This window comes from Drosophila sulfurigaster, chromosome 3, assembly GCF_023558435.1.
Source record: "Drosophila sulfurigaster albostrigata strain 15112-1811.04 chromosome 3, ASM2355843v2, whole genome shotgun sequence".
Taxonomy (NCBI): domain Eukaryota; kingdom Metazoa; phylum Arthropoda; class Insecta; order Diptera; family Drosophilidae; genus Drosophila; species Drosophila sulfurigaster.
Genome location: NC_084883.1, coordinates 5,165,802 through 5,176,922, shown reverse-complemented (window position 1 = coordinate 5,176,922; position 11,121 = coordinate 5,165,802). Strand labels below are relative to the sequence as shown.

General features: G+C 35.1%; 2 protein-coding genes across 6 annotated transcripts; both read left to right on the top strand.

Moving 5' to 3' along the window:
- The first annotated feature begins 5,307 nt into the window (after positions 1-5,307).
- On the top strand, positions 5,308-8,848 carry LOC133845271 (uncharacterized). Of its 4 annotated transcripts, none has more exons than XM_062279678.1 (3): positions 5,308-5,419; positions 8,309-8,428; positions 8,496-8,848. In XM_062279678.1, the coding sequence occupies exons 1-3, from the start codon at positions 5,363-5,365 to the stop codon at positions 8,799-8,801; spliced, it is 483 nt and encodes a 160-aa protein (XP_062135662.1). In that variant the 5' UTR covers positions 5,308-5,362; the 3' UTR covers positions 8,802-8,848. The 4 variants fall into 4 exon arrangements, with proteins under 4 accessions (XP_062135662.1, XP_062135663.1, XP_062135665.1 ...); XM_062279679.1 differs by lacking the exons at positions 8,309-8,428; positions 8,496-8,848 and adding exons at positions 5,510-5,629; positions 5,714-6,067 and having other exon boundaries at positions 5,317-5,419; XM_062279681.1 differs by lacking the exon at positions 5,308-5,419 and adding an exon at positions 8,102-8,224 and having other exon boundaries at positions 8,499-8,848.
- Positions 8,849-9,975: 1,127 nt separating this feature from the next.
- Positions 9,976-10,782, top strand: LOC133844195 (uncharacterized). 2 transcript variants are annotated; one of them, XM_062278092.1, is made up of 3 exons: positions 9,981-10,111; positions 10,196-10,372; positions 10,484-10,782. In XM_062278092.1, the coding sequence occupies exons 1-3, from the start codon at positions 10,055-10,057 to the stop codon at positions 10,709-10,711; spliced, it is 462 nt and encodes a 153-aa protein (XP_062134076.1). In that variant the 5' UTR covers positions 9,981-10,054; the 3' UTR covers positions 10,712-10,782. The 2 variants fall into 2 exon arrangements, with proteins under 2 accessions (XP_062134078.1, XP_062134076.1); XM_062278094.1 differs by lacking the exon at positions 10,196-10,372 and having other exon boundaries at positions 9,976-10,111.
- Positions 10,783-11,121: the final 339 nt, after the last annotated feature.

Sequence of the window (11,121 nt, the reverse complement as noted above, 5' to 3'; positions counted from 1 at the left end):
ATAAACAAAAACGCAAACGAAATTCGGAATATTTAATGCGCACGTACATATTTGTATTTAAGTGCTTCGATTAATAACATAACATACTTTATATATTGTTAAATAGAACTAAATTCTAATATACATATTTTAAATATATTGGGAATGGTTTTAAATAAAAATGTAATTCTATTCAACTTATTATACAAGATTATTTGTATAACAAAAATGAAAAAACCACCCATTTTAAAGAAATGCAAAATATTTATAGTTAAAATATACTAAAAATATACCAGTAATATGTTAAAAAGTACATATATAAGTGTTACAAAGTACAATTTTCAAACCAATCGCAATTTGCTCTCTAAGAAATAGAGTTATTTAACACAAGTTTTTCATTTGACAGAAATCAATGTTTCTGGTATATTTATACACGCCACCCATAAGGTAGAAGGGTATTATATCTTTGTGACGGCAGGAAATGTATGTAACAGGCAGAAGAAGGCATCTCCGACCCTATAAAGTAACAACAGCCGAGACGATATATACTCGTATATGTCCGTCAGTCTGTCTGTCCGTCCGTCTGTATGAACACCTAGATCACAGAGCCTATAAGAGACAGAGATCCAAATTTTTCGATACCACTTATTACGTTTGCGCGCAGATCAAGTTTGTTTCAAATTTTTGCCACGAAATTTTTGATTCTCGAAAATTTGATTGCGATCAGACAAAAATTATCGAAGTTATTGAAGAAATCCTGTTGTATGGGAAAATTCGCCCACTGCGATGGGGTCTTAGCTGTTTTGCCTGACAGTCTGGTATATTTTTCACTCCATGGTATTTTTACTGTTTTTGTGGTATATTGTTTGTATATTTTAAGAATAATGCCGCCCTTTTTTTCCTTTTATTTAAAATGGGTAGCTTTCTTACTTGTTTTATTTACGAAATGGTTTTCAATTACCGCTGACTTATATACAGGATTTCTAGATTCGTTCTGGATATTTTAATAAAATTCCAAACACGTTTGATTACTGAGATATTCCAGGAATATACCAATATTTTAATAATAATAATAATAATTTGCCAAAAATAATGGACAATTGTAAAAAAAAAAACAAATTATGCCATAATAAAACTTTCCTAATTGTTGCCTATTAAAATATAATTTCTAACGTAAGTTTAAGCATTAATTGTTATTTTTACTAAAATTCAAAGCTGTTGCTCTACTTTCCACACACCTGAGGGACCTAGATCTGGAATCTGTTTGTTAATATGGGCCAACAGAGGACTCTTCCTTTGATCAAACACAATTCCTGTCGACAGTCTCTTGGTTTGGTGAAATAAACATTAGCATTAAAGCAGAACTAATATATATAATTTTTACTACACACGCAGTCAAAGTCATTTATTAACTGCAATATTTTCATTAGTCTACCTCAATTGGAATAGCTAACAACTTTCACTGCATTACGTTTTGGTTTTCTGCTCGAGAAAATCCATTTAAGTAGTGAAACTAAAAATGAAATTTAAATAGCAGAAAACTGCACCTTGGCACATTTTATTCTCAAGCTCACTTTATCTCCATCTCCTTCTATCTCTGTGTGTGTCTCTCCCTCTTCCTCACTCTCGCCGTCTTTTTCGCTGTCTTTAGGCTTTTCCTCCGCGCTTTGCGCTTTGCCTTTGTTTTCGTTCTTTTACTTTTGCTGTCCACATTGCTGTTTCCGTGTTTCTTGCCGTGTTGCCGCTGTTCCTGTGTTGGCATTTCATTTAGCGCACAACTTCACATTTGCGTTGCCTGCAATTGCCATTTCCGTTTCCTGAAATTTGCCACTCACACACAGCCACAGACAGATAGACACACACACACTCACTCACACACAGCTTTCTGTGTGACAGAGAGAGTGAGGACGTGAGACAGCAGCAATCTGCCAGCCAGTCTTGCACCCATTACATGCCCCACCTCTCTCCCTCGACACCGACATTTTCATTTCCATGCTTGGTCGCTTCGCACGAATCAATTATTCATCATCATCGATTAAGTAAGAGCAGCTACACCTTCCGCCCATCTCTCCTTTCATCGCCATGCTTGCAATCTCCTCGCCTCTTTCTCTTTCTCCTTCTACTTCACTGTCTCATTTTTATTGTTATGATTTTTGCCGCCTGTTATGGCTCTCTTGAAGGACTTTGGCCAGCACAAACAGCAGAAACAATAAGCGCGTTCAGTTCAGTTTTTCCTGTGCATTTTCAACGCGAAATCCTCATTTAATGATACCAACTAAAAGCCGAGATTCATATGCTACGGTCAAGCAACGGTAAGTTGACTTTCATCCTTACTTAGAATGGCAAAACTTTAATTGTAACGCAAAGGGAAACCCCAAGGCTGAACAAAAATTCGATGTTGAGGAAGATATCCAGTGTTAAATGTATTACAATTAAAATAAATCGAATTGTAATTTGAATATATTATATTTAATTTTTCATATTTTTATTTTTAATGCTTATCAAGAAGGTATCAAAAATTAAATTGAATGAAATCGTATCTTACATATAATTGAATTGAATTTGTTCATATAATATTTTAATTTTTACAATTAATCGTTTAGATATCAAATATTTAATGTGGTGCTATTAAAATGTAACCAATTATAATTTAGTTCAAATTATTTTATATATTTTTAGAAGATATCATATGTTACTTCTTATATTATAAAAATTGCATAAATAACATATAACACAAATATACTTCCACCATATGCAATATAATAAATATTGAATTCAATTTGTTTTTTATTATAGCAAATTTTTATTTTCAATGCTTAAGACTGTTTCATTCATTTGTCAAAAGTTGAGCTATTTTATTTTATAGTTTTACAATGATTTGTTTTTATTATTCGTTTATTTATTCATTCTGTTTTAAACTTTAAATAACTTTGAAATATTTTATTTATTTTAAAAAGAATGAATATCAAACAACAATTTTGTTTTCTTTTTCATCTCTTTTGACTGCACTTTTACTTTATATATATTTCACAAAATGATAATTCCCACTGGTCGAGCTTCACTGTAGTTCTGATGGCCATACATGATGTTGATGGGGATTGCTGCGGCATATGTGCTGCTCATATATCTATACAAAACATTACAATACATCCAGAGCCTCAGGAACTGTCAGACATTTGTGAGAAGGGGGCGGCAAAGATGGAAGACAGAGCGGAAGCAGTGGAGGGTGATGGGGACATGGGGCAGGGGCACGAAGAGTCTTTCGTTGGGCTCTGCTTATTTTCGCCATTATCCATTAAATATTTATGAAAATTGCTTTTGCTGCAGTTTTATTCACTTCGTTTGTCGTCCTGAAGTTCTTGCTTTGCATGCGGTCCTCTTCTGCTCTTTTTATTTTATTTTTTTGCCATTCTTATATTTGTCGGGTGAGCTGACAGTGCTGTGCGGAGAATACGACGAGGGCAGTAAAACAATAAAGCTTAAGATTTCAATTTCCTAAGAGCTTAAAGCTGGCATTGCCTCTTGTGAGTACGCATGTGTGTTTGTGTGTTCGTGTGTGTGTGTGCGTTTGATTCTTGACACACATAAATCCTCGCCAAGACATGTGCCTAGTAGATAATCCAACATTATGAAAAGATATGTTACAATAAATACTCGTATGCATGTATTCACATCAATATAGTCGTAGCCAACGATTTTAATGGCAACTCGTTAAACAGCGCCACACGCCGTTCCTCATATTGATAAATGGGCCAATTGTTGTAAGCACAACCCTCTAACAATAAGCCCCAAATGTCGACTATGCGAAAAATGCAACATACTGGCTGGATGAAGGTTAAAGTTGGAAAGGCAAAGGTTATGGAAAAAATAAACTTTTGGAACTAACGAAGAAATCTAATGGAAAATATTAGCTTACTGCTAAAGGTAAATAATTGTTAATGCAATAGCTATTTAGCTATAGTTAAGATATCAAATAAAGTTTCTTAAATAAAAGTAAATTAGTCAAAGGTGCCACAGAAATCGTTTTTTTAATTTTAAAAGTTTATTTATTTATTCAATTACCTGATAATTTGCAAGTTATAAAACATTCAAAAGTTGTCTCGAAATACATGAAAAGTAACTCAACAACGCTTAGACCTATTTACCAATTCTTTGCAACTTTTTTTCGGAGTAATCAAGAGCATTCAAGACGCAAGCTGACAGAAGCATAAGTTCCCTCAAACATATTCACAAATTGCACAGTAATTAAAAGATTTTTGTAATTAAACTTGCTTTACGTCGAAGCTGGTATATTATTTTAGTTGAATTTAAAACAATACAAATTTGGTTAGCTTATTTTATTTAAATCTCTCGCATCACATTCCGATTAAGAAATGTGGCATCGCTAACCCTTACTTCGAAAATCTCAATCGAAAAGGTGGAATGAAAACTGATAGATAGCGGAATCATTCCCATCAAAATTTGTCAGCTGAAAGAGCTGTGTCACCGCGAAATGGAATTGAAGCTGAATTGAGCGGAAGCGATTAATTTATCTATAATTTTTAAATAATCTTTTAGTATTTCCACTGTGCACATAATATAAGAGTATTTCAAGAAGGAAGTAAAAAATAAGTTTGCAAATTGTTCAATGCAGTGTATCCATTTCAAACTGTCCTTTTTTTTATCGGTACCTATTTGGTATATTTCAAGAATAATAAGCTTATAATGAATAAAATGGTTAGTCCTCTATTTTACTATATACCTTGAATTTAGTACTACTAAAAATATATATTTAATTTTGCAGTTAACACAACTATGTACATATTCTTAAACGATGAATTGAATCCAAAATCGTTATTACCTTAATGTTCTAAAGTTAAGATACCAAAAAACAAAATTCCTTTCGTGGCTAAAATTGCCTGACTAGTTAACTTAGTCCAATTGACTGAGTCGTGATCAAAAATACGGACATCAATCATACTGCAAATGCAGTTTTAATTCTAAAATTTACCATTCACGTGGTAATACACCGCTCTCCCAATTGCAAAAAAAAACGATAGACAAAACAAACAGGCATGCATTGGCAAAGATCGTTGCGCAACATGCAGGCATTGCCCCAATTATTAAATTTTTTTCGATATACATAAATAATGAAAAAAATAACTATATTGTCCTAAAAACTGTTTAAACTTTTTTTGTACATTTAAAAAAAAAAATGTTTTGTCCTTTTTTCCGTCGTTCCGCTCACGGCTATCGGTTACTTTTTATTACATGGCGATACTATTTCAATGTACGGATTAGGAAATACAATTTTGACGTGATCGATATATCGATAACATAAGGTTAGTTGTTAGTTGCTAGCAAAAACGTGACGGAACTGTATTGATCTGCAGAAGAGTTAAGAATGGAGAATTCCTGTGAGCCGCAAAAAAAAAAAACTTACGATCAAGAGTTAGTTGAGGTAAGATTAGTTTTAAAAATACAAAAGATAAAAGTCGAGAGCTTTGACGTCCCATATTACATTTTCATTTTCCCCACGCATTTTTTTCAGGATTCAGTTCAGGATGAGAATGAAGTTGCTAAAGTGTTAGAGCAAGACGGCGGCGACGAATTGGAAGCGGATTCAATTCCAAACGTCAGCAGCAACAGCGCCCTCGCCTGTATTGTTCAGGTTAGCTTCGTGTAGCAGCAAAGATCAAAAGTCGAAAGTTTTGCTTTTCCTATATACATACAATTCCCCACGCTTTTTTTACAGGAGCCAGTTCACGGCCGCGAATTGGAGTCGGAATCCGGCATCTCAAGACCGGATTCCAGCATGGAACCACGGTCGCGGGCCGTTCGAATCGTCGGCAGAATGGAAGTCGATAGTGCGGAGAGAATGCGTGGTTTGACTGCTCAATCTATAGCTAATGAACTACGTAGCATGCGTCCCGAGCAGCGTTTCTTAGCCGAGTACATTATCTCCTCGACGCTCGCCCTTGGCCACGCAGATCGTATATTGGCCATCGTGCCCAACGGCAGGACCAATTCCGACAGCGATGACGATGATGCGCAATAGGGCAAAAATATTGGAGAATCGCCCTTATGTATATGACGCATAATAATAAAATAGTTTGTACTTCATTTCAAATGTTAATTCAATATTTTCAAGAAGGAAGTATAGAACAAAAATAAAATATCACCCAAACATGAAATCTTTGCAAAAGACTACAAACTGAGACAGAACCAAACCAAGCACAAAAGAGCAATGCAAAAAGTAATTCGTAAATACGCTTGGCCCTCGCTTAACGTTCCTAGAAATTCTCGTGTTAAGCGAAACATGGATTCAGTACAAAATAAGGGGCTACGTTCGCAAAATTCAAAATTGGCAGCAAACAAATTTTGTGTTCAAATTTTGTGTTTTTATTAAAGTTTCATACATTTGTTCAAAATTAACGAAAAGTTATTATGCATATGCCTTTAATAAATGCATAACGTTCATATTTTCAAAACTAAAAGCTGGTACTTAGTTAAAAAGGTTGCTTCATATAATAATTTAACAGGTTAATCTTTATTGAAACTTAAAAATGTTTAAAAGTAAGGAGATCATATGTTTCTATTCATATCAAGTTTGAAATGCATTTGGTGGCATTTATCATATATGTACATATCTTAAGCCAGTTTACTTCAACATGTTTTCTCATTTTGGTGGCTCCTTATCAAAAAAATCGTTTAAGAACGAGGTTTTCAGCGTGTTAAAAGGGGGATGGCAGCAAATTTGTAACCGTGTAAGACTGAGTCCGTGTTAAGCGAGGGCCAAGTGTATTGAATTTATTAATATTATTAATTAATTACATATTTCCGTGGTGCAATTAAGCAACTTTTTCTGCAACGATCTGTAAAATTTGGTCATTTTTACCGATTTTTTGTTACTGACAAATCTATTTTTCGATAATTACATATATTAAAATAAGCCTTTAAGAAGTTATTTAAAATATATTTTTATATGACAAGAAACTGCAAGAGGGTCTTAGTTGCTTTGACTCACAGTCTGGTATGTTTAGTAATCTTTGCTATACTAGGGCTGTATGATAAATAACCGACCTCAACGTGAAACTAGCGGCACATCTGGAAAAAAAGTTTCTACTTCAAATTGTGCATATTATAATAGCTACTCGCCAAAATTTCAGAAATTTATCTTGCGCAATTATCTGTTGACAGTCGTTTTTGTGAGTCTATTTCGGTGATTTCCCCAAAATGGAAAACATTGAATATCGAGCTGTAATTAAATTTTTATTTTTGAAAGGCAATACGCCTTCACAAATCAAAGATGAGTGGTGACTCTGCACCATCGTTTACCACCGTAAAATTTTGGGCAGATGAATTTAAACTTGGTCGCAAGAGCTTGGAAAATGATGAACGTCCTGGGCGTCCAAAAATTGTAACCACTAACGATAACATCGCTAAAGTTCATCAATTGGTACTAGACGACCGCCGGATTAATGTTAGGGAAATATGTAGCTGAGATTATGAAGATGTCAAAAGAACGTGTTTGTCACATATTAAACCAAGATTTGGGCATGAGAAAGCTGTCCGCGCTTTGGGTGCCGCGTTTGCTTACGCTAGACCACAAACGTGCGCGCATGAACATTTCCAGCGCTCTATTTGGAAGGGTTGCAGAGATGGGAGCATCGCTGGGAGAAGCGTATAGAGTTACAAGGAGACTATGTAGAAAAATAAAAAAAAAATTTTGAAAAAGTCGCGCATCACTGCATCAGACAGGCCTCGTACATTGAATACTAAAAATACATCAACTGTAACCTTCAGTCTATTTTTGAATTTTTCGTTTATATTAATGTGTATATTAATTGGTCATGATCGTTTTTCGAAATATATACATAAATTAAAAAATAAAAATACTGATATTGTCCTAAAAACTGTTACACGTTTCTACTGTAATTTTTAAACAAAAAAAACACTTTTTGTTAGCACAATATCAGTTTTTTTAATTTTTTAATTTATATATTTCGAAAAACGATCATGACCAATTAATATACACATTTTCAACGCCTATCGATTATTTTTTTTATATGGCAATACTGCTTCAAAGTATGGATTGCTAAATACATAATCGATTTATCGATAACATAAGGTCTTTCTTAGTTGTTATTGCTAGCAAAAACGCGACAAAGCTGTATTTACCTTTTTTGATCCGCAGAAGAGGTGAAAAATGGAGAATGAATGTCAGCCGGAAACGATGAAAACTTACGATCAAGAGTTGGTTGAGGTAAGCTTATTATAAAAAATGCAAAAGATAAAAGTCGAGAGCTTTGACGTCCCATATTACATTTTTCCCGTGCATTTTTTGCAGGATTCAGTTCAGCATGATAATGAAGTTGCTAAAGTGTCAGAGCTAGACGGCGGCGGCGAATTGGAAGCGGATTTAATTCCAAACATGACCAGCAACAGCGTCCTCGCCGTTGTTGTTCAGGTTAGTTTTGTGTAGCAGCAAAGATCGAAAGTCGAATGTCTTGCTTTTCCTATATATTTTTTTACAGGAGCCAGATCACGGCCGTGAATTGGAATCAGATTCCGGCATCTCAAGTGGACCGGATTCCAGCATGGAACCACGGTCGCGGCGCGTTCGTATCGTCGGCAGGCTCCAAATCTATGGTGCGGAGAGATATGGTGCTTTGACTGCTCAATCCATAGCTAACGTACTCCGTAGCATGCGTCCCAATCAGCGTTTCTTAGCCGAGTATATTATCAGCGCGATGCTCGCCCTTGGCCACTCAGATCGTTTATCGGCCATCATGCTCAACGGCAGGACCAACTCCGACAGCGATGACGATGATGCGCAATAGGGCAAAAATATTGGAGAAACACCCCTATATGACGCATAATAATAAAATAGTTTGTACTTCATTTCAAATGTTAATAATTCAATATTTTCAAAAAGGAAGTATAGAACAAAAATAAAATATCACCCAAACATGAAATCTTTGCAAAAGACCACAAACTAAGACAAAACCAACCCAAGCAAAAAAAGAGATGCAAAAGGTAATTTGGTACTGGGTGCAATGAAAAAAATCTAATTTATTAATATCATTAATTGATTACATAATTCCGTGGCACATTACATTAAGCAACTCGTTTTGAAACGATTTGATCTATTTAAACATTTTCCTGTGTCCATTATATTTTTTTCCTCAATTTTCTCTTTAATGATTGGAAAAGCAGCAAACGCTACACACATTCATATGTATGTATGTATGTATATATTCATATAAAAAAGCGCCAAAAATGTACGAGCCATAATCAGATGATTGTTATCGTCATCGCACTTTTTCGATAAAAATATCGGAATAATAGCCACGCTACGACTAAACTTTCAGAATTCTCGCATCATTGAAGATGCTGTTCATCAGTCGCCTCTCTCAAATATCCTGTTTAGACTGATTTGCATCCACTTAGTAGAACCTTCCGCCGCATCATTCCATCATCATGATCAAGCGGCAATGATTCTGAAAATGTGACCTATTTTGGTTAATATTTTGGTAATTTTATTTAAAATTGATTAAAAATAAAATACCAAAGTCGAAAAATTTAAAGAAAACAGAGACATAGCGCAACTTCAAGCACGAGACAAGTAATGTTTATGTCCTCGATGGGATCCCATCGTGAGCTAGAGGAGAGATATGAGGCGGGTGAAGGAGCTTTGCTCATTAGTTGCATGTTCATGTACTTAAATCATTTAGGCATATAGCAAGAGGGTCTTAGTTGCTTTGACCCACAGTTTGGTATGTTTAGTAATCTACGTAACCTTCAGTCTATGTTTGAATTTTTCGCTTATATTAATGTGTATATTAATTGATCCTGATCGTTTTCGAAATATATAAATTAAAAAAAAAACTATGATATTGTCCTAAAAACTGTTAAACGTTTCTTCTGTTTTTTTTTAACGCCTATCGTTATTTTTTTTTTATATGGCAATACTGCTTCAAAGTATGGATTGCTAAATACATGATTTATCGATAACATAAGGGCTTTCTTAGTTGTTATTGCTAACAAAAAACGTGACATATTTACCTTTATTGGTCCGCAGAAGAAGTGAAAAATGGAGAAGGAATGTCAGCCGGAAAATATGAAAACTTCCGATCAAGAGATGGATGAGGTTAGCTTCGTGTAGCAACAAAAGACAAGAGATTTAACGTCCCAGAATAAATTTTTGTTATCCCCGCGTTTTTTTTTTTTGCAGAAGTCAGTTCAGCATAAGGAGGAAGCTACTAAAGTGTTAGAGCAAAACGGCAGCGGCGGAGTGAATGCGGATTCTAGCAGTGAATCGGAGTCGCAGCGCATCTTAAGTGGCGCGACATCGATGTCAATGTCATTTCGAAACGTCGGCGGCAGCAGCAGCAGCGTCGATATTGAGGAGGTTAGATTCGTGTAGTAGCAAAGATCGAAAGACGAGAGCTTTGTTTTTCCTATATATGTACATATGTTCCGTCCCAATTTACATTTTCGTATTTTTCGCGCTTTTTTCTAGGAGTCAGTGCAGCATAACGTGGAAGCTACTAAAGTGTTGGAGCAAAACGGCAGCGGCGAAGTGAAAGCGGATTCTAGCTGTGAATGTGGCTTGACTACTGAATACATAGTTGACGGACTCTGTAGTATGCGTCGTGATCAGCGTGTCATAGCCATGCTCATGATCAACATTATCATGAATTATCTGCTACACCGGCAGCAGCAGCAGGGCAATGGTGATGCGAAATAGGGCAAAAATATTGGAAAATCGCACTTGTATGACAAATATACATAAATAAAAGTGTTGTATTTGATTTTAAATGTTAATAATTCCACATTTTAAGAACAAATTATACAACAAAAATAAAAAAAACATCACCCAAATGTGAAATGTTTGCAGAAGACTTCAAACTGAGATAGAACCAAACCAAGCAAAAAGGAACAACAGTGGGTGCAATGAATTACCATGGAATTACCCTTATATTATATTTTAGTAGACACGGTCCTGGTTCAAATTTTCTCTCGCATGATGTAGAAACAAATGCCAAAACTACCAAAAATCACCATTGATAACTTGGACCCTTTTCAAAAATGTGCTACTCGATAAACACGTAGCTGCACCCTAAATTTCAATTGAAGTAGCGCAACCTCAAGCACGAG